The sequence below is a fragment of the Truncatella angustata genome, assembly GCF_020726525.1.
Source record: "Truncatella angustata strain MPI-SDFR-AT-0073 chromosome Unknown BKA67scaffold_2, whole genome shotgun sequence".
Taxonomy (NCBI): Eukaryota; Fungi; Ascomycota; class Sordariomycetes; order Amphisphaeriales; family Sporocadaceae; genus Truncatella; species Truncatella angustata.
In genome coordinates, this window is record NW_025763382.1 from 7650918 (window position 1) to 7673891 (window position 22974).

At 47.1% G+C, this 22974-nt stretch overlaps 7 protein-coding genes across 7 annotated transcripts; 2 read left to right on the plus strand and 5 right to left on the minus strand.

Moving 5' to 3' along the window:
* Positions 1-266: 266 nt before the first annotated feature.
* BKA67DRAFT_533758 (uncharacterized protein) lies at positions 267-5092 on the minus strand (the record flags this gene model as incomplete). Its single annotated transcript, XM_046099752.1, has 5 exons — positions 267-653; positions 797-2537; positions 2588-3142; positions 3215-4969; positions 5034-5092. The coding sequence occupies 5 exons, from the start codon at positions 5090-5092 to the stop codon at positions 267-269; spliced, it is 4497 nt and encodes a 1498-aa protein (XP_045962862.1).
* A 1177-nt stretch (positions 5093-6269) lies between these two features.
* Positions 6270-7345, plus strand: BKA67DRAFT_558595 (uncharacterized protein). The gene has a single exon (XM_046102335.1). It carries the CDS (start codon positions 6363-6365, stop codon positions 7155-7157), a length of 795 nt encoding a protein of 264 aa, XP_045962863.1. The 5' UTR covers positions 6270-6362; the 3' UTR covers positions 7158-7345.
* Positions 7346-9876: 2531 nt separating this feature from the next.
* On the minus strand, positions 9877-10473 carry BKA67DRAFT_503802 (uncharacterized protein; the record flags this gene model as incomplete). The annotated part of the gene is made up of 1 exon (XM_046097106.1): positions 9877-10473. A coding segment is annotated over one exon (597 nt), but the record flags the coding sequence as incomplete, so codon positions are not given.
* A 966-nt stretch (positions 10474-11439) lies between these two features.
* Positions 11440-13316, minus strand: BKA67DRAFT_533761 (uncharacterized protein; the record flags this gene model as incomplete). Its single annotated transcript, XM_046099753.1, has 7 exons — positions 11440-11443; positions 11491-11507; positions 11597-11715; positions 12284-12448; positions 12513-12521; positions 12735-12810; positions 12855-13316. The coding sequence occupies 7 exons, from the start codon at positions 13314-13316 to the stop codon at positions 11440-11442; spliced, it is 852 nt and encodes a 283-aa protein (XP_045962865.1).
* Positions 13317-14170: 854 nt separating this feature from the next.
* Positions 14171-15107, minus strand: BKA67DRAFT_533762 (uncharacterized protein; the record flags this gene model as incomplete). The annotated part of the gene is made up of 3 exons (XM_046099754.1): positions 14171-14827; positions 14873-15025; positions 15072-15107. 3 exons carry the CDS (start codon positions 15105-15107, stop codon positions 14171-14173), a joined length of 846 nt encoding a protein of 281 aa, XP_045962866.1.
* A 942-nt stretch (positions 15108-16049) lies between these two features.
* Positions 16050-18046, minus strand: BKA67DRAFT_674717 (uncharacterized protein; the record flags this gene model as incomplete). Its single annotated transcript, XM_046108765.1, has 4 exons — positions 16050-16660; positions 16713-17260; positions 17309-17767; positions 17816-18046. The coding sequence occupies 4 exons, from the start codon at positions 18044-18046 to the stop codon at positions 16105-16107; spliced, it is 1794 nt and encodes a 597-aa protein (XP_045962867.1). The 3' UTR covers positions 16050-16104.
* Positions 18047-18676: 630 nt separating this feature from the next.
* BKA67DRAFT_533764 (uncharacterized protein) lies at positions 18677-21165 on the plus strand (the record flags this gene model as incomplete). The annotated part of the gene is made up of 5 exons (XM_046099755.1): positions 18677-18778; positions 18938-19311; positions 19362-20074; positions 20213-20297; positions 20343-21165. The coding sequence occupies 5 exons, from the start codon at positions 18677-18679 to the stop codon at positions 21163-21165; spliced, it is 2097 nt and encodes a 698-aa protein (XP_045962868.1).
* Positions 21166-22974: the final 1809 nt, after the last annotated feature.

Consider the following 22974-nt stretch of genomic DNA (forward strand, 5'->3'; position numbering starts at 1 on the left):
ATCCTCGTTGTCCATCAAATGGCTCTCTAATATCCGACCCATCCTTGGCCATTATTGTTGCAAGATCCACCAGCCGACTTTCACCTATGTTGACTACTATTATGGCGGATTACTGCTCTCTGATATCAAGATCAACGTCGGCGTCAGATTATGAGTAGAAAGTGCAGAAGCATGGAGTTGTATTCATTATAGGTACCTTAAGGCTATATCTCACAGATTCCTCATTCTCAGGTCTTCCAAAATTTTGAACACTTTTCAAACTTTCCTTAGTAAACCACTCCCAAGTATCGTCCCCCTTCTAAGCCTCCTTCAATTTCCACACAATACCTTGCTCCTCTTCGGCCTATATAGATGTTTGGCCCCCTTTTCTCTTCTTGGCGATCTCCGCGGTAAACATGGTAAGTGCTATTCCGGTCAGCTGTGCTCCGGTGCCGGATACCTTGGGGGTCACTACTAGGTCCGGCCCCTAAGCATGAACCCCTCGTCCACATTTTTCTCTTCCGAATCGAGATCCTGTCGTAATCTTCGGGCAAAACAATCATCCAAGGAGTGACAGTCTTCTGTGGCACGTTGGTGCCAGCTTGGTAGGCGGGCTCGTTTGGCTGCTCGACTGCGTCTTTAGGCTGGCTCACTAGCGGGATGTCCTCGGTCGCCTTGACGATATGTATAGCGTTTCGTAGGTTTCCTTGCCATCCTTAGGACTCCTTTGATCTGGGACCACAACCCCATTGGTAGTTGGGACGTTTCTATGGGTTTGCCCGTCTTGGTTGGCTACACGGTTTCGCCCCTTCATTACTTTCGTCTTTTGCTCCAAGAGTGTGGGGTCGACATAAACGACCTCGACGCCTCCCTCGTGCGTTACGCGTACTGGCATCTTGGCATCGAACTCGGGCTCTAGCGCAGACAAGCCTCCGTATACACTCAAAATAGCATGGCCGTCCGTGTCGGAAGCGCGAGAGAAGAAGCTAGATTCGTTGTCCATTATCCCTGTTAGCATCATCGAAATCCACAGGATTCGGACTTCGCGGTAGTGAACAGTGTCGACGTCTTGGACGGACTCATGGCGCACTACTTTTTCTGCGTCGTCGAATTTAGAATTGTCGAAATAGCCCATTGGGAAGAAATATGGATCAAAATCAAGAGAAACCTTTTCTGTCTCTGCATCTTCAATATAATCAGGGAGAGTGACTTCGTCGACAACTTTTTGCTCTGCTTTCTCGGAGGTAGTTCTCACGCTTGTGTCGTTTGGTAGGAAGTCTTCCTGCTCGAAAATCTCGCTGACCCCCGTGTACTCGGGACACCCGATTTCCACTTCACTAACTGACATCTCGCAGTCTTTTTGTGTACTAATTGGCTCGTACATGGAATCCTCGGCAGTAATGTCCTTCGTATTCAGCAAAGCCAAATCAGTGGCCTCGAACACGTCTATGGAAACTTCAGAGGCAGGTTCACTGGCCGAGATTGTGTCTTTGGTGGTCTCCGCTAGAGCATTCTCTCTGTCAGCTTCGGAGCATTTTGCCGCCTCTCGCTCGGCACGCTTCCATTTTTTTTGCTGCTGCTTCCTATTCCTGTTATTTAATCTGGTTTGCGTCAGGGTTCGACGGGCAAGACCCTCTTTCATCCATTTCTCCCTCGCCGTCTGCTTCTTAAGCTGCTCTTCGCTTGGGCTTTCCTCCGGCTGAGGGGGACAAGGTGTACTTCTGGCGAAGGAAAACCCACGAATCACGAAATCCTCTGGAAGTGGGCACGTGTAGAGCCGTTCCCCGCTGCATCCCTCATTACCTAAGCTGACCTTGGATACGACGTGTTTGTGCGGAGGGACTTCGATTTTGAGCTCTTTCTTGGTAGTTTGGCCGAATTTTGTCTCGGCAGAATCAGTGTTGGCACTGTCAGTTCCAACTTTCTTCGCGTTGATTTCAAGCTCGTTACGGTGCTGGGTTATAACAGTGGCGACAGATGTTTCCACATCAGGCACAGTTGCAGCTGTGGGTGCTTCAGTCTCGAGTCGCTTGGCCTTTTCCCTCTGCTCGAGCACATAGACCTCCCAGTCAGCGTATCTATTACTTCTGCCGTAATCTCCTGGTTGGTCTTGCTTGTTGAGGGTTGAGAACATAACAGGAAATTCCGGTTGGAATATTGACTTCCAATCGCTGCCTCCCTTTTTCTCAAAATGACGCAGGAGCACGTTAAGCAGCGGCGCTAAGAGCTCTGGGTGGAATGCGTAACCGCAGCGTGCCTTCAGCTTTGGCCGAGCTTGGAGGGCGCGCATGAAGATCAGGAGCACGTGGACAAACTCCCAAAACTTGAGGTCCTGTGTGTCTGGCTGAGTCAGGACGCTAGTAACAACGACTCCAAGCAGGCTGGCCGCCCTGTCAACTACTGTAAAATCGCCATCTCCTTGGTTATGGACTGCGATATCAGCGGACCATCTGGATTCCGCGAGGTCCTGGGCCCAAGCTGTCGTTACTAAGCATTGTTCGTCGCCATAATAAGGATCCAAAAATAGCAACTGGCATAACATGAGGGCGAGCTCGGGGCTATATCTCGTTAAAGGAAACGCAGTGGCCATATGGAGAGATTTACTTACCTAGGGCGAACAGTGTAGCGTTCAGCACGCGCAGAGCGTTGTGCCACGACCTCGCCAGGACATGTAAACCGGCGCTGCGCAATACACTCGACTACAGACGGGTGACCCGTGGTATGATCTGGAAGTCCGGCAATTTTGGCCAGTGCCTCGTCAAAGGTACGCAAATGCGTCACCTTCTGACCGTGGTAGCCGTATTTGGCAAGCAAACTGGGACTCTCCGCAATGAGGATCAGGCAGGAGACGGCCGTGAACAAGTTAGTCTCATCCTGAGAGAGGTGTTGTGCTTCAATCGTAGACTCCTTGTTCGACGGGGTCACGAAGATTCCGATAAGGGTGAGAAGAGAACTGTGGGTGTCAAAGAAAGGCTGCTTGACATTAAGGGATTTTAAGTAGTAGAAAAACTGCAACAGATAATCCGGCTGGCTTAAAGCGGCAATATGATGATAGAAGCGACCGATGGCGTAGTTTTCTTTGTATTCATGTGCTCGTATTAACAACTCCTTTGATATCTCCTTCCAGCGCAGCCGTTCAAGAGCGTCGTCTTCGATGGACATTCTAGATTTTATTAGCGCTAAACCTCGCGACACTTTTGGGAACCAGGCTAGCTTGTGATCGATCATCACGTACCTTAAACGAGCCACATCCGCTTGATATTCAATCCAGGTCAGGCGAGATGCCGCGACGGTCTCCTCAAACAGTCCGAACATGGTGTATGACATGAGGGCCAGAGCCTTCATGTACTCGAGAGACGTAGGTAGTCGGTGGCTAAACTTCTCAAAGAGGGAGTGTACAACGTGCTGCCATAGCCTTGCCTCCATGGAATACTCTTCTGCAAGGTATTTGAGTGCCGCCGGAGCGGAAGGATGCTGTTGGGATGCAAAGAAGAAGTCATAATGCTCATGTAGCAGGGCGCGGTGCAGGGTAATTAGAGCCTGATATTGTTCATCGTTGTAGCTTCTCATCCACCCGCCGCGAACGGCTATGTAGGACCATTCTCCAATACGCTTGATCCATCCTCCTGCGTGTCCTTCAGCACCGGTGTTCTGAGGAGTATTGGCAATAGCAGGCTGCTTTTCAGGGCTGGCATCGCTTGCAGAATCCGCTTGGATAGCAGAGTGTTCGTAACAACATGTTCCGGGAGCCTCCTCTGTTGTTAGAACAGCCTTATTCGGTTTGCGCTCTTCGGCGACGTGGCTGGGCGCAATTTCAAAAGTGTCGTTTTCACTCTCCCCCTTGGTCGCCTTCTGTTGCACCGTATCCAAGCCAAATGGCTTACATATAAGCAGCGGCTCGCTTATAGCTGTATCCTTTGCTCGGGCTACTGCCTGCCTATTCGCCTTAGCCTCCGCTTTTGTTTTTTCTTCAGCTTGACGTCTGGCAGTCTCAGCGGCGTTGTGATCTGCCCGCTTAAGTGCCTCTTTTACAGCATCAACCAGTGCGCGTCCCACCGTCGAGTGAAATCCTTCTACCAGCACGTCCTTACGACCTTGTTGGCCAATCAATCTCGTAGTGGTTGAGACTAGACTATCGTAGTCGGGTGACCCAACTTCTTCGGCCCACAATTCTTGAGCCACCAAGAATGCGGGTAGATACTCTTTGGCGATGAGAATACTAGTTGAATCTTCCTTTAGCGCGGGAATGGGCACGGCGCAGAAACCTGGGTCGCGTGTATCAACAGTGACACTGCAACCAGTCTGGAGAGCGTCATCAGTGGAAGCATGGTTGGCCGGTTGAGCGTTGGCTTCCTTGAGAGCTGCCGACTCTAGGGGGACTGCGTTAAAAACAGCAGCCGAATTTGCGATTACTTTCGGACATGAAAGCTGCTGGCCTCCTTCCTGTACATATTCGTTCATGTTGTCCAACCAAGCCGTCATAGCGTCGAAAAGGACTTCCGCCGGATCGATGCCGTTACGTTGAAGCCACACTAAAGTAGAATCGGGCATTACTTCCAGGAAATCCATGACACCATGTGGGTACATGGTATCTTTGGTGTCTACTTCTTTGCATTTGGACTCGAGCATGCCCAAGCCGGCGAATACGCCTCGGACCTCAGCGACCACTTGTTGCTCAGAGACTATACCAGCCCAAGGCTCGTAGATCAATCTTTGTGTTCGAGGAATACGCCGCCGAGCCGAGGAAGGGTTCATCCATGGGGATTCCCGGTATATTGGGTACCTGTGATGTGTGCGATAGTTCTCTTCGCTTCTTTTGTTGGGGGGTGGAGTGCGGGACGGAGCAACCGTAACCACGAAAACTCTATCGATAGGGACAACAGCGTTATCCACAGCGTTTAAGCCAGTATGGGCCTCTGCACTATCTTGATCCGATGAAATGACCGCTTCGGCATTCTTCTCATGGCCTTCGATTCTCTCGACATCAGTTCTGGGGTTGCTTTCCTTCAGGGTTAGCCAAAATAATGATTTGTGGATGAGAGAACATAGCTAACCTCTCAACACCATCCTCAGGCGGTGGTGAGGCAATGTCGTCATCTGTTGGACCACCCATGGCTAAGACTCGGTAATGATGCCTCTGAAGAACGATAAGTGTAGACTTAGGAACACAATGATACTGCTAGAAGAGCTGGGGACTGAACTGGGCGAGCGATAGTCCTAGGGCACTTGAAAGGTCACAAGATGTGATCAAATGGGAAGAGGCACAAAGGAAGGAACGGGGATTGCAATTGAGGAATGCACCCGGAACTAAAGTTGCGAACCACAGGCTGCATATTCAGGCGCCTGCCAGAGTTCTAGCGAGATTGACCGGTTCCACGTTGCGCATCCCATAGCCCGACTAAATCAGCTGAGCGCAGGGTTCTGCTATTAGTGGTCGGAAGCTTCGGAGAGAGCCCTGTTCCGTTTAACTGTGATTGATTAAATATATCAATAGCATGCATAGTCGATGCAGTGCTCCAATTTCGGTCAAGGACCCCTGATGGTTTGTTGGGCCTAGATCAACGAAAGAAGTTACTGAACCTTCTTGCAACCAGAGATGCTTCACATAAGCTTGATAAAAAGCTTCTGATTGAGTTTAGTGGGAAGGTCAGGTATCAACTTGCTTGATCATCATGGTGTAATTGATTATGCCGCTATCATGCTTGTCTACTGCAAAGGTTTCGGTGAGATCCTAGTTTGGGATATTTGTGCATTAAATCTATTCCAGTCAGTATGTATAATTGATGCGTTGTTCCATTCTAGGGTGAGTAATCCCTGATTGTACATGGTCTTGATGGGCCGCAGCTAGTCAGGGAAGCAGAAGAAGTATCCGCTACAAGACTTCGCACACGGCTATGTACCGCTGGAATCGGCCCAGATAACTAAAAAAGCATGCTTTGGAGGCCATTGACGAGCCAAATTCCGTTTATGCACCTCGCGATTCGTACCATATACATTTTGCTATCCGCATAAAATAGAGTCACATTCTTGGCAAGATAGATAGATTGGTTTACTGGAATTCGACTCTGGAGCACACCAGCCTCGTGAAGACACACCCCAATAGGGGGCTCCCCGGTCTCTCAAGTACCTTTTAGTATACAGACGGCCTAACACGGGCATAATTCGATGTTAATAGTTGTGTACGTTAGTAGTCTCCTGTATCCGCCTCATTACTTGTTCGGTGAGTGTCTTGTACGCAGCCTGATCGTTTGTATTGATTTCTGGGTCCTCTTCCATATTTAGCTGGACCTCTCCCATATGTTTTATTTTCTGGAAAGGGGTGCTTTAGAATTTGCGCTTGTCTAACACCACATTTCCCAATATCAATTTTCAATCAACGGAAAATGTCCACGTCAATAGCAGAGGGTGATGCCTTCAGAACCTCTTCGTGGAATTCTATCTACATGGGCGTTGCAAATTTGGAGCGGGCTCGTAACAGACACATTACCAGCTTGATTAAAAGTTCAAATGTCGAAGCTCGTCTCAATGCTCTATCCAACCAAGAATCCCATGTGAGCCACACTACGGACCACGTTGTCGAAAATGATGTGAACGCCCTTGCGCGTCGAGTCGCCGCATGCTGGAAGCTCCCGGGCAACAATTTTACCATAGCTGTCTTAGCCGCGAAAGGTCTGACTAACAGCATCGAGGAGCTCCGCATCAAGCTGCCCAATCTCGGAAACGAAAAGTACAATCCCGACGCAGATTTGTTTGAACTCTTTCAAGTCGCAGCTCGAGCGTTAGCAGTTCGCTTAATGAGGCCACCTCTACATGTCGATTGCACAGTCAATCAACTATCTCTCATATACTTGACGCTTATTAGGACTGTTCCATATACTCAAATAGCTCCTTCCGCTTGGCTAGGCAATTGTCAACCCAGGCGCCCTATGCCTGGTCCGCCACCTTCCTCCGGATTCGCTCAAGTGCCGGGTCCCCTACTGCGTCAGCAAACTACTCCTGGTACATCGAACCCTGGCTCTGTTTTGGTCTCTGATTCGGACTCTGATTCGGACTCCGAACTCGAGATTATCGATGAGAAATCAGGAGACAGAGTTGAGGATATCGGGGGGAAAGCAGAAGACAGAGTTGAGAAGCCAGGAATATGGTCATGGTTTAGACTTCCGTGGTGGTGGCGTTAATGTTCGCAAAGGCAAGAAGGATAAGGAGAAGTGTCGTCTCATTCAACATGAGTCGACTAGGTTTAAAACTGTACTTTAACATACAAATGGCCTGGAATAATCTAGTGGTTGTGATGTATCTCATTATCGTTGTTTGTTTCGGTTGGCGAAATAATATGCTTTACCACCGTTGGTTTTGCATCTCCTGTAGATGTTTTCGTTCTAATGGATTCCAACAAAAGTCACCCGATCATGAAGAGGCTCGCTGACACCACTAGTACTCATATTCCTTGAATGTAGCATTGCGACCCTAGCCACCTAAAGCTTCAAAAAAGCTGAAGGACGGCTTAATACGAATTTCTTTTTCATGTGTTCCATTCTTGTGTTATACTGAGAATGGAAATGAACAGCGAAATGAGTACGATTCTGATACTTTAGGGATACCATTATGCTATCACTGTACGTGGGGTGGGGTCAGCGATTATGTGACAAGTTGCTTGCATCATCACTTGCGTGCAGTAGTGTGTGGATTGTTCATCACAGCGAATCTCAGGCTTAGCCGAAGATACTCTGCGATGCTATGAGGGTGGACTAATCTCTAACCAGCCAAATGGGGTTGCTCATTCTCGGAACTTGTGAAATTGAGAATCAGCGGCTATGAGGACAGTGTTTGCTCCGGATGTAGCCAGAGAAGATCCGATAGGCTAATCTACATGAAATCATCTCTAAAAACTACACATCGTATATCAATGTCTTATACAACCTCACGATCGCTTATACTTATGCAGAGACAATGTGACAATAGTACACAACGTACACAATATCATTCCAAGAAATCTCCAAGGGAGGAAGATGCATACGGAGACCTTGTCAGAAAATGACGCGCGGGGTTTGCCGCTTGAAATGAAGAACCCTGATTCTTCGTACCTCAAAAAGGCTATCCACGCCTGCAAGTCCGTATCTTAATCTGCCTGCCGGTAAATAATAAATAGCTGTAGATATGAAATTTATTGGTCAAAGACCTGCGGGTTTGTTACCATTACGGAATGAACATGTCACCTCGCTAGTAGGGCCTTGTGAAATAAACACGGACAGCCATGCTTTTCAGCCAAGTATCTTGGCTGAGGAGATGCTTGCCCTAACCAATAATAAAACTTGCAGTATGCAAGGAGTTCGCCACAACGCCTAGACTTGTGTCAGATTCACTAGATGTCTATCACATATGTTCATTCACATCCTCACGTAGTGCCGGGCTTAATAACCGTGAACGACCTGCCGAAGAGGGTTACATGCTTATGTGAAAGTACGAAGTGAGCAGCTACGAGATGCTACAAGTGGAAACAAGGATCCTAGGAAAGAAAAAAAGATCTGATTCAAATTGATTGCTAATAATTCTGCCAAAGGAAAGAAAACCACATCTCACGAGTTCCAGCTCATCGAAGAGGAAGAAAAAGCAACCCTAAAACACTGTTTATGACCAGCACCGGCTCAAGCCTTTCCTGAATCTCCCTTGCCATAGTGATTCTCTCCACACTGCATCTCTTTACTCTGATCTGCTCGTTTCGGGTCAGACTCTTTGCTCATCGGTGAGTTGACGGAGCTGGACATGGGCAACTTTTCATGATTACTTTCTCCCCTACATCCTTGGGTTCGGGTCTGCATTTACCGTTTCTTTCTCCTGTTTCAAAGCCGGGCTTCCTGCCGGATTGCAGTATTCCTCGTATATTCTCTGATAAAAGGGGAGTAAACCAGGGTCATCCATAGTTAACAGTAACTGTAGTAGGTAAAGCGTGAGAAAGTAATGTTGAAAATGAAGTAGGGACAATAACTCCTGTTCGATTTTACAAAAAAGCACTGAAGAAGATGGCGCGTAAGAAGGCAGGAACTTAAAGACCACTCCTCGTCAATGTTCTGACAGGGAGCTTACCTCTATAATAACCATGACTGTATCGGAGAATTACCAAGTTTCTTCATTCGTTGGCATGCATAAAGTTGACAACTCGGTGCCGAACGATCCATGCGGCATCTAGATGAAAAGCAACGAGGATATGGAGTAAAACGGCCAATACTGCACGGTAGCAACATGATTGGAGACCTCACAATCGGGGCTTGCATCGCGATGCCCCTCACCGACTGTTGTGGCATTGTGTCAGACAATGGCTGTGAGTACTTTGCACGAGACTGTAGAGTGTCATCAGCGATATTGGCTTTTGTTGGGGGCTACTGCATAAACGAGGACAGCATTGATGGCACCAGTCCTAAGGTGCTCGTTGGTTCAAGCTAGGCAAAGGGCGTGTGTCCTAGACCAATCGCATGCTGATTCTATGCATCCGGAGATTGCCTGACAAAGCTTCTGGTGATGTCGATGCAATGCGTGAGGAAGCTGCGCTTCTTGGTGTGTAATGACCAGACGATCTAGTAAAGTAATGCAAAGATGCGGGTCATGAATATCAGAGCGAATGAATGCATCAATAAACATATTGACTCTTGTTATCAGATCACTTTCCTCTCTGACATTGAATTGAAAGAAAGTACTAAACCATATTTCGTGTGCTTTGAGTGACCATTGCTAAATGTGAGGAATCTACGTGGCTGTGTAGTTCTGAAAATTAACGAAGCTTCCCTGTTCCACTTTCTGGCGGAATTGCGAGAAATCAAAACCAGGTTGTACATCAATTTTCGCTTGCTGCACGTCACGAAGAAACTCTGGTACCCCAAGAAGATCGTAAACAGTCGGAGCTCCATGCTTACCCTCTGGCACGATCACCAACTTGAACGGCCGATTTTGACTAGCAAGAGCGTTCGCATATCGAAATGTATGCTCAACCAGGACTTGATCATCTTCCCAAGTATGGTACATATACGTAATCGACGTCTGCGCTGTGACATGATTTTCAGCTGACATTGAGGATCTTTCATCATCTGTAGCTTGTAGCCCAAGCAGATTATGTAGCGACCTTTCATGCGCAATGTCATGTTTCATCGATATGACAGGATACGCCAGAATGGTGAATTCCACTGGTACGTCAATAGTAGTAGCCAGATGGCCACCAGATGACCATCCCCAGACTCCTAGCCTGATTTCTGGGTGTCCGCTTTTGATCGTATTGATCGCATTCCGAACACACTCCTGAGGAGCAGAGCCCAAAGGAGTCTTGCTGTTTTGCGCACAAGGATAACTGTGTAGCACCCACGCGTTGTAACCGCATGCTGTAAGAAATGCTGCAGGATCGTCACCATCCTTCTGCCGGCCATCTGGCGTTATCTTTTCGTATGCACCTCCAATTATCAACAGCACTCCCCAATTGCTGCTAGTTGGCGCCCTGTGGAACTGAAGATGTGGAGAGTAGCTTATTTTGGTTGGAGTCGGAAAGTCTTCGAGGGAGTGAAACCCGAGACAGAGCTCGTAGACACTTGAGCCTTGCTCTCTCATCAAGACAAGATTTTCGGCTTTGGCAGTCCATTTCTCTAATTTTAGAAATGATGCCATCGCCTCTGCCTTCTGGACAGGCTTCGAGGTCAATCCAGGTGATGGCTCAGAGTAGAAAAGGGACTCCCCATCACCACCCGCAGACACAAAGACGCGACAAAGGAAGTCAAGCTGCAACAGGCCCAATTCTTGACTTGGGGGCGACTCAGAATCTACCAAATGCACCACATAATTTTTCAAACGGTTCTTGACCCATTTAATATCGACGCCTTCAAGTTTGTCTGCTTGAGAGTTCATGTACAACGCGACTTGAACCAGATGATCAATGAAACTCTGTTGGACACTGAGTTCTGAAGCCTTTTTTCAAGTTAGTCTATAGGCTTTCCTAAAGCTATCAGTCGCTACTTGCCTCAAGATCAGCGACGAGAATCATCGCCTTATTGTTTGTGCCATCTTTGTTGATTTTATCTTCCTGTCACAGATTAATTACTTTATGCATTAAATAGCACGAGATTAGTAGAGATTACCATTGTAGTAGGATTTCAAGTGCTCGTTAGTAGAGTGGGTTGTTAAGACTGGTGGTCTTGAGAAGGTACTTTGACTAAATACACAATAAAGTTCAAAATGTTCACTCCCGAGTAAGAGAGCAACTTGTTAAATACGTTTTCAAATTCTAGCGTAAGGCATAGACTAGGTCTTTCATGAGAATGGTGGGCTCGCTTGGGACTTCCTTGCTTTTATCCCTCGAACGAATGGGCATATAAGCTATGTTATGTACGAGATGCATCAAGGACGCTGGATCATACATGTGGGGCCCGTCAATTGCTTCTTTTAATCATCCATTCCCAGGTAGACAGTGAGTAGGGCCGACAATCACCTGAACAATGGTGAGTAGCTCCTTCAGAAACACTACATTGTACTCACTGCATAATTCGTCTGACCTGAAGAAAGAATTAGTATAATTTGTATGAACCTAAGTAGATATATTTGCATACCGATATTCAGCTGCTGTGATATTGGGAGGGCAGACCTTGTGCGTCCTTCCATAACTGGGACACCAACGCTGCACGCGAAACCGGAAATGGTCGCAGCAGTATTGAACCTGGTTGCTGTCAGACGGTAGATCGCGACAGAGATGGAGGGCTTTACCTGGGTATAATCGCACATCTCAGTTTGATTTTATAAGTGGAAGAGAGATGAATCTACTCGATTTCAGGAGGGGCAATTATTTTAGGGGGTGGCATTCAAGTATTAATTCAACTTGACATGATACTGAAAAGGTGCATCGTCCGTTGCGGGACTTGTGTCAAGTGTCGCCATTTCCTTGGTGTGAAACTGAATAGTGAAGGCATATTTGATTTCCTTTTGGCCTCTTTCTATGAGTGACAGGTTGATTCCAAACCTGCAGTTACTCATAGGTCCAGCGTAGATAGCTGAGATACTCAGTTTTTCCCGCCACAGATGGGTCAGCCTGTGCTACTTTTTGGATCGCGTCGAATGACGTTCTTGACTTCAGCATCCACAACTCATATTCTACACTAGGGTCTATGCTTTTCATCGCCTATCCTATTTGTTATTCCCAGCACGTATATCCATTGCCTCTAAATGTCGTTGACAGCTGGCGTGACGCTTGTCGCGCTGACGCCAATCAATGACTGCTCGGCCAACCGCACTCGCTCTCCTACATATCATGCCGTGGTGACTTGTTGTAGCTTACTCAGTGAAAGATATTTTCTCCAGTAATCATCGAGTTCTCTGTCGCATTGTGTTGTTTGTAAATCAGTTAAGTCGCAAATAGCATGGATAATCTTTGTGACACAATCAGGCAATTTGGAGACTCTTGCCAGGGATATGAGCATCCGGCCGAAAGGCGGAAAGCGTCCTTTTTCACCATGTCAGCACCGGCCCGTTCGAAACACATGTTTTTTGTGGCTCCATTCTCTCACCTGTGCGGTCTATATGTGTATAGTAAGAATACCAAGTCACGGGTAACAGATTCAATGCAATGTCCACTGCAGAAGATCCCTTCGTAATCCGTTTTCGGGGCCGCTCAAAGAACAACTCTTTTCCTAGCTCTGTTGACAGGAATCTAAGCAAGGCCGATGATGGCGAAAAATTTGTTTTCCAGGACAGATACAGTTCCACGTCAGGGATATCCCACCGCTTACATTCCACAATGATGAAAAACTTGAATTTGACGTAGCTTGACCACGGCTGGTCTAAAAGTACGATGACTGGTAGGTCCTATCGAAGTCAGCACGTATATCGATAGCTAGTCAAGACCTTACAATTTCGGTACTTGTTAGAAGTTTTCGTAGATTTTTATCCTGGCGTTTAACATCATCTACTGATGTCGTCCGTGTGTTCTCGAATGCACTAAAAGACTGTAAAAACCATAAGCGCTGAACTGTATCGAGCTCAACGCCTTGAAATTCGCCATGCCACCCCAAAAGTGACCGGAGGCATGCCAAGCGCATCGCTGTGGTGATTTGGTCGTCGTGAAACCATGTCCCATGCCACGCATCACTTCTCCCCCCTGCCTGGACCAACACATCGCGTAACACACTGATGAAACAATGGTCTTCAGCCGTTCCATCAGCTAGTTGCCACGCGTGGTGATGAAGCCGCCATTCGGCGATCGTTGCGCTAAACGCGATATTATGATCGAAAATGGGGTCAACTAGGGATGCAGCTTGAACTACGCATCTCGCAAACTCCCTTCGTACAGTCGTTGGTGATGTCTCCGTCATCATTAGTAACTGCGAGACCTATGGACCACATGCCTGCTCACCTTAAGATCGTCCAATAAAATCATGATCTCAATCTGAGCACTCGCATAACTGTAGTTACAGTGTTGGCGATAGAGTTCTCCTAGGCACCGGCCGTGCGCAACGATTCCTGATAACGCAGAGCTTCGATATGCTGGCAGAGATAATGCTTGCACAGGCCAACTTGGGTCGCCGATGCACTCTGAATAGCCAAGGAGGTCGCAGGATCTCACGGCGAACTGGTATAATTGATCGTGGATCTCGCCAACAAAGTGGAATTGTTCAGGGCCAAGATGTTGGGTGAGACGGTTGCTTAGTGGGTGACCAATATGGACATAACAGAACTTCCATGCGGGGGCAGTTGTTGCTGTAACCAGTGGGTTTAATAGTCCCTGTCCAATGTGAATCCATGGCTCCATCGCTAGATCCCAAAAATGCAATGAGCAAGGTTGGGAAAGTTATTGGTTCGAAAAAGACGAAGGAGTGTAGTGGCTACTCGTTATTGATATACATAATCAGCATGCGCGGTCAGTAGTCTGGGCGCCTACTAGCTTCGGATATCCTGAGTCACATCCGAGTGGCACTCCCGATGTGGAAGCAATCCAGACACTGGCTTCAGCTATGACATAAACGAAACAGCCACTGGTCATCTCCCAGGGCTTAACAATTGTTACCATGGGAAAAGAAGCAACAGGGGCTGCCCGTCAGAACTCTACACGATTGTAACAGAATTGCATTGTTCTGATGGCGACTGGAGGTGGATTTAGGGAGCGAGCAAATCTTGCCCATGTAAATGAAAACAATGGCGCTTCTCATGCTCTAACCCATGAATTTAACTATGTTTCTCTGTGCTGCAGTCTCTTTGACCGAACACTATGGGCAATTCTCGTGAGTAGTGCCTTGCTATCTGGGTGATACTCTTTCATGAAATGCCAACCATTAGACCTTGCGATCACCTCTGCATTGTGCCGGGCAGAGGGACCTTTTGGTGTTTTGGTCTCAACTAAGAATATCTGCGCTGTTCCAAAGACTCCTTTTCTGTGCAAAACTTGAAAGTTGTAGAGAGGTTGCTCCTGTGTAAAAAGCAACAAGACACCATCCAGCCTTGTCCACCAACGACCTTTCACTACTTCACTCTGCCCGTGATTATCTCCAATATCCCAGAAATCCAAAACTTGGATTTCATCATGGACAGGTATGTCCATGTAGTAGTATCGCTTCATATCTGGCGGCTGTCTGCCCACCTTGACTTTCAGGTAAGACCATAGCCAGTTTTCACGGTCAACTGGTTTACCTAACGCTTCCTCAGCCCAGGTCGCTTCGTTGCCGAGGTTGTTATGGAGTATAGATATATGCGCATGAGCCGATCGCGATACTTGTCCGAAAGTTGGAGTCGAAAAGTGTGTAGAGTGAAGCGACAAAGTCTCGTCAATATGTCGACGAGAAACGGTCCAATGGTGTAGCGTGCTCAAGATCAATAAGCATTGGAGAGTCTAAAGGAATCAGTGCTAGTCTTCGTGAATTCACATTCGACTTACGCTGGTACAAGCTTCTTGGTGACCTAACACAAGGGGGATGATAGACAGTGCTTGCAGCAAGGGGAATACACCATGCAGACCTCGGTACCAAGCAGAGTCGCTGTCAAATCTCCATATTGCAATCCACAAGGCATGAAATACAATCGTGGCGACCTGGGGCCATAAGTCGAATTGGAATACAAGCAGCATACCGACGCACTCCAAGAAGAGAGCAAAGGTACCAATCAGCGCCCATGCTGTCGTTGTCGAAAAAATACATAGCTTGGGCGGCTCATATATGATATAAAGAGACTTGACTCATCAGAACTGCTCGGTTGATTATCAGTCCTAACTTACCTCCAGCGGAGTTATAAAAGCAGCCCATGCCAACAGGCGTGTTGAGACAAATGCGAATAGTATGCCAGCAATCACCATGTAGGCGATGGTGAATAAAATACTTACGCCTAGCAGGCTTGAGCACGATCTCGCATTGGCGGGCTTCGGGTACGGCCGGAGAAACAGAAAGCAAATAACTAGGAGATATAATAGACAAAAGACTTCTAAACAAACGAGCGAAACGAGAGGGGTAGCCATGATGGAGAGATTGAAGCTGAGATTTGGGCAAACGACGAAGCACGAGGCAGCGAGTGTAAAGAAGGCAACAAGCAGGCATTTGCAGCATGCTATGAGCTGGGCGACGTACCATGCAGATATATCTGTATTAGCCAGGCTTTGACGTACTCTAGACGAATCGATATTGACGTCTAGAGCAAGTTTCTTTTTCGATAGCATAAAGGTTCCGGCCAAGAACGTCTCATCCAGAGCCAGGATGTATCAGACCAATGGCGTGAGGTGATAGTGCAGAAATTATAAGACATGATGAACTACGGAGAGTATGGGGCATAGATCAGCACGGGTAGCATGATACTCGTGTACACAACTCTCCGTTTTGATATTCACAATTGTGAGAGGCCAGTGCATTGCTTTACGCATGCGCTCCGTTTCCTAAGAGACGCCACCCGTTGCTACGAGATTCCAAACAGTGCATTCACAATTACCATACTTTCTTTTATTAGTCAGAATGTCGCACCATTGAATCTAACTCGGGATTGCTTCCGGTACGTGTCTCGTCGCAAATACACAGACATTTTGCTAAAGGGAGAACACGGAAATAACAAATAGAAGCGCCCATCTGGCACCATGACTAAACTGTATCGTACAGCGTATCACCACATCTCATCTTCCTATATGCACTATTCCTCCATCTGCACCTGAATCATCTGGACTGATGCCATCGTCGCATGCAAAGCATCCTGATGATATGACTCCCACTCCAATCTACATGTCCAGTATTCGTCCGATTGTCCATCACAAATATGAAGCGGAACTTCCGTGACCGCACGGAAAAGATCACGGATACCATCAGAGTTTTCCTTGTCCATCCGTCGTTTAAGGGAAAGAGCCATTCTCTCCATGACGGTTTGGGTGTTATTAAGCGTCTCGCCGTCCAAAAGCTTGCAGAAATCATATAGGTAAGAACTATGAGTTGGTTCTGACGTCGTGTGTATCCGGCAAGAAAGCATCTTCTGGAAGCTGAGTAAGGCGAGTATCCTTAAACACATTTGTCCAAATGCCTCCTTATTCTGACAGCCACCTATTGTCCGATGGTAAAATTTAGTGCCTTCTGATGAGTTGACCCATTCGCTAATCGCAGGGTCGACCGTATCAGATAACGAGCAGAAGCATAACACCACGAGCATGTCATTCTCAGGCTTCTGTAATGATGGCGCGAGACGATAGATATAAGAACTGCCGTGTATCAGTAAATGGGCATGAAGCGGTTCGGGAATCCTGCTCTTACATGTTGGCTCGTGTGGCATTGACTGTATCGTGCGAGATCGTTTGAACTAGATGAGCCGGAAGGCCATCCACGTCGGGATATCCAATTGGCACATACATGCACATCTGCTCCTTGAATCCCATGACGTCGATCTTGTCAAGGCCTGCGAAGATTGTACATCTTAGTAGAGTCTGCGTCAGTATTTCTTCTTCGATGTTTCCAATTGAAGCAAGTCCTGACTCCATATCGCAATCCAACAAAGTACAGATCATTTCAATATTCTGCTTGGCCGAGTACCTCGTGTCGAATGTCGGTGCAGGGTGACTGATCTCGTCAGAAGCTGCTTCCAAAATTCCTTGGAGAAGCGACACAGTCTGCATCTCGGCCAACGGGTCCAACGCTAGCTGTTCGGACCTTCTCATACACAAACGTTCGAAAAACCGAGACCAGCTTTCCTGGTCTCTTCCAACCATCTCATGGTCGTTAGCATGTTTTAAGTCTTCAAGAGAATGAAGGGCAACAAAAACACAGTACTGCAAAAATCTTCTTCTGACCCCAGCACGGGAGTTCTAGAGGCCATCAGCGGCTGAAACCAGAGATGGTGTATAGGGACAAACCTGGAAGTCGCGTCTGAAGAAGGGCCACCTGACTGCTGCTCGCAAAGAATCGTTGTAGATATTATTCTCATAATATTGGTAGAGACTCTTCACGTGTGTTGCCGAGTAGACCACCCCTGTGACGTGTTGGAGAAATCGTTGTTGAGCTCTCTTGGCTGCGTCGGAAGCACCGTACACATCGATCTCACGCTGGCTTGGATTCCAGTGATGATCGGATACTCGCAATAACGGGAAGTTGATTCTATCGAGCCAGGCCAAGCATCCATTACATATGGCAACAACATATTTCTCAGAATGGTGTCTCCGCCCAGTTATTCCGACAATATGAAGTTGAGGGGTTTCATCAAAGATCGCTCGGAAGGCTTCGAAATCATGAATTAGGATAAGGCAGTTTGTCCACGTTTCGTTACGTGCTGGCTCCTCGAACAACTCGCTAGGTACATGCTCGATTGCAGTTACCTATCAAGTGTCAGTGACTGGCGAACTATCGACAACAAGCTTACTCACCTCTGATGTTTGAACATAGGAAATCCCGTCGTCTAAGACTGCGTCCAGCTGCGTGGTTCGAGGCGAGAGGAAAGTAGATTCCAAGCTCTTGAACTTGGCACTCAAACCGCTGCCCCGCCATAGCCTCACTTTGAGGGAAGTCTCCAGGGCGCATGAATAGGTCTTAGACAACTCCGTTGCGATCTTAGTTAGGATTACATGGGAGTGGATTGGTCGCACGTACCAAATCATCGTGGGCTTTGAGCCAGTCTCGCTTCCCCCTAGTGGACAGTACCCAGCTCAACCCTATTTGCAGAGCGCTAGCACAAATGCTGGTGTAAGCCACTATGGCAAGTAAGGTGGGTGGGATATCAGCAAGCACTGTTAAGTTTAGAAAAAAGAGGAAGAATAGAAGGCTGTGACTCAAACAGGCGAAGACCCAGAAAAAATGGTCAAATGGGGTGCGTAGGGCAAGGTAGAGCTTCAATCCACAGCATATAGCTTGAAAGGCTACGATAGCCCCATATGCGACGGACGCGCCGACGACGTGGCTGTTGTAGACAGGCGAATTCATCTCAGTGAGCTGAATGGAAGACCAAGGGAGACAAACTGTGCAAGAAAGACAGACTGGCAAGGCAACAAATCCACCGGGCAAATTGAAGGTGCATGAGTGTCTGCATTTGTAATTTGTCCTTCCAAGGCATTGACTCTAGAGGTACTCTCCAAAGTCACGTCAGAACTGCGACTCGATACCCTTAGCGCAAGGACTTGCGAATGCAGACATGTGCGCTTTATCAAACAAGGAAAGAAAATCTCCAACATGGCCGTAACTTGGGGTGCATAATATAAGATCGTTGTGTAGTGTTCCAGGCTTTGCTCGATATGAGTTCACAATGGTCGTATAGCATCCTCTTGATTGACAACTTTGCTACTGGTGTCCATATCTACCGAGGTGGAGGGCGAAACGATTACGAGAAGTGGCTGGTTGGTTGTCAAGATCTATCTCAACGACATGAACAAGTGGGCCGTAGAAAGCAATAAACAGACCAAGCCGCAGACGAAGCCTGCATTAAACTGTTGAATTATGGAGCATTTGCTGAAACTCCTGTTAGCTTGACTAGGAATTTAGGTTGATCCCTGCAGACATTTTTCGCAAAATGTCTGCAGGGGTTATCGGCGACTGCCCCCGATTTTTGTTTGTTCTCCAGTGTCATTGTCCACAACCCAAAGCGAACGATGACAGTGACCGGACATAATGGATTCATTTCAATCATGCTGCCACTATCACGAAGTGGTAATCTTCAACGTTATCGTCTGGCTCACAAGAAACATGCCGAGATTTTAACCATTCAGAAAGAGCCTTTTTACAGAGACAATAACTCGAAGCCATTCTATGAGTGCCGTATCTTCTCCATTTCGTGTTGTCACGAGACAGCAATTACCGATGGACAGATTTTTGAGTTTGTGAAGCAATTATACAACGGGGAGGTGGGGGAAGGCTACTGGATTTATAATAAGTAGGCAAAATGCAGCTTAGGGTATTCACTGGACACTGATTCAACATTAGACAGCCGCGTCAAGTACGAAGCGAGTTGCACGATATTCCTTGCGAGAGTTGGGAAGGGACCCAGGAGCATAGTCACCTCAACGACACGGAGACATTACCATCAGAGCACATTTCTATGACAGACAATAACGCACCTAGCACTGAAGCTGAAGGCGCTGAAAAGGATAATGGAGGAGGCAAGCGACAAAGGATCCACGGCGCACATCGGGTCAAATTAACGACCAAGGGTTGCATTCAAAAGGCTGTCAGCAATCCCGATGAAGCGAAAACCGTGTTCGTAAAAAGATGCGCCGCAATGGTCGAGAAAGGCTTGGTGGAGCTAGGACAGACTCACGATACAGTGGGTAAAACGCCAAAATCGAGGAATAAGTCAAAAAGGAGCTTTGGATCGATCGCTGAAGCAAACATCGGGGCAAACCTATCCCAATACCAACAACAAATCCTCACAAAAAGATCACGCACAGATCTGGCGGATTTACTCGAGGCTCATGGTGCAATATTGGAATCGGATTCATGGCGTGCAAACATCTTTAGTCGCTATATAAGGCTCTATTTTCGGGGCCTTGATGAAAAGCATCCGGATAGGGGCAACTGCGACGAAGAACAGTATGCCCAGAAGAAAGCGAGGTTTTGTGAGGTTATGGCTGCGCTTGTGAACAGTCTGGAACCAGTATGGGGTGTTTGTGCACTATTTGTATTCGATGGCTTTGGAGGTACGAAGATGTAAGATGGGAGCATTACGGTTCATGAGTCGCTGACCTTTACAGAATTGAAGTTCAAGGGATCAGAGTGTACAAAGTTTACCCGGCATCACTTCCCTGAAGTGCTGACATCAATCAATGCTTTACTAGACGGTAAGGAAATACAGATCACAATTCCGGAAGATACGCTCGTAACGAATCCAGCCTGGTTCATTAGTTGTGTGACAAACCAAAGGTAAATTGAATCCTCTCGCATATGTTTAAGCTAAAGGTGCCATAGCTGTTCCGATACCTGCACTATGATCGGTCTTGACAAATTCGCATACCTTGACGTCCAGTCTGCTATCGATGACCACGCCACCAGAATCGCGGACCTTGGGTTGCTTTGTGGACGATTCCCTTTGTCGAAGCTCCTCGCTTTGGAAAAAGGAGAGAGAGCAGGCCGGGCAATCAAGCGAGAGGGGGGTTTGCTACACATCACTCTTACGTACCCGGGAGCACAGGTCACAGGTGGAAAGTCTCACGTGCCAGGAGCTATTCCGGAAAATAGTGCGGACAAAAGAGATGACGGCATGACAGGAAATACTCAAGACCACGGATCCGAAGCTGTTGGTGATGCGCCTCGGCGAACATGTCCCTCAGAGACAAATAACGGCGAGCACCCGTCGACGGGTACGAGAAGCTGGTGTTCGACAGGAATGGGCACTATAGACCTCCTAGTGGCAGCGACTGCACATGTCAGCCCACCAACTACGCACCACCCCGGTCAGCAGAATCTTATGGAGCCAACTTCAGCGAGAACCAGCCACATGGTATTCCACGAACAAGAATTCCAGGTATCTGGCTCTATTGAAAGTCGGTCGGGCATCACCTCCGCAATTAATGATCCATGGGTTCCAGGGGATGAAGAATCCTCACAGAGCTTCCAGCAGGCTAGCCAATTGGGAATGTTAATGGATTGGGATTGGGTAACGGCACGGCAAGATCCTATCCTAATAAGTTTGGACGGCATCGGCAGCGGCGGCGTCATCTCGGGCTACGATCTTAATGATCTCGTGTTAGAAAATCATGGTGACTATGAGACAAGACATGGGACTACATAGTCTACCTTTTGCATTAAGCTAACCAAAATATCTGTACGTCCGACTCGTTTGACTCTATGCATCCTGAACCTCACCAACCTGTCTCTGTTCTTTTGGTGTCTCCGATTCCTGTGCCTGTCCGCTCAAATCGCGACTTGCTACACTGGGTACGTTCTTTTTCCAAGCACGAAACATGTAGAACTCCATGACATCATTCTGCCGATTTCCGACTATATCATCTTCGCTCTCCAATATAATGTAAGACTTACTACACCATGAAATTTTCCTCCACACAACTTGCCCATTGTTGGCCGTCGTGTACAGCTCAACCTCGTCAACGTTGTTTACTGGCAAAAAGACAAGGAACACGCTGCTCCAACCTTTCGTCCAACCATAAAGCCTGGTACCACGGGCTCTATATTCATATGAACCTCCGGCCCATTTTGTGATCCGTTCGCGCTATGAAAGGTAAGATCGGGTAGATGAGTATAGCCAAGGGGGACAAACGAGTTCTTCTTCAATCAGATTTTCAATGTCCGTATCTAAAGGAGACCGTACTAGTTGGTACATCGTGGTCTTGTCGTCCGTAACATTTGGGTCTTCAAATTTGATTTTGCTCCAAGCGTCATTTCCGTAGCTACTAGCTTCGAAATCAATAGTTGGGAGCTCCGATTCGACTGGCACGACAAGATTATGCATTTTGAACACTCGTAAACCATAATAGAGTTGTGAAAAATTATCGAAAGATTTTGGACTTTAAATCATAAACCATTTTCAAGAGCTAGATCATGCTGAAACATTGGGCACCGATCCTATCGTCAAGGTGATTGTATGCTGAAGACCCCAACATCGACAATCTTCGCTTCTTCAGGCATTAACGGAAAAAATAAACACCGATACGCACTCATCTGCCAGCAGCTGGCAGCAATCCCTAAGTAAATGACAACGGATATTATTGTCATACCAAACCAAATTGTTGCTTGATTGTAGTGTGATTTTTTGCCATTGAAAAAGAAAGAAGAAAATAAATCCACGCGTCTCTCGAGCTCTTGTTCATTTCGGCGGAGCTCTTAACATAGATATGGTAACGATCAAGAATGCAAATTCAACTAAAAATAAGAAAAAGCCGATAAGTGCATGTCTATTGTCAGACGACAAACTATGAGAATGTTAGTCGAAACCACGAGGCTATTCTTCCAAGCTTACTACAGAATTAAATTTTATTTCTTAACCCCTGGATCGCCACCTGAGCCGATTTCTGGCGTCGGTGGTGGTGGTGGTGGTGGCGGCGGCGGATTGCTGCTATTTTGGTTTGCAGTAAACATAGTAGTAAATATACGTGAAATTCAAGGTAACTTTTCATAAATTAACAGCTGCACTGGTCTAGATATTTAACGAAATGATGAAGGGAAGGTTGGAGAAAAGAAACAAGGCAGCAATCATGTTCATTTACCTAGTGACTTAATCAATGGTTGGCTTAGACAATTGCGTTAAACTAAAGTCTTTGAAAATATGGCAGATCCAGGGATCAGATTGACCAAGAGAATCACAATGAAGATTTGACTGAGATGTTGTAGGATTAGCTACTGAAGGGTTCACCCAGTCTACCAATATGAAGGGATATATTTATACATATGTCTTCTTCTATTATAGAACTGCCAAGCGCAGCTACGTAGATAATGCCAATTTCAGACTAGAGGACGTTCAGTGACAACACGTTCGAGGTCTAGCTGGCTGATCGACAGGACGCATGTATACACGGTCATAGAAAAGGCTAGTACGCTTAATCCTAGATCTACAGAGCGCAATAATGACATTTATCCCTACTGT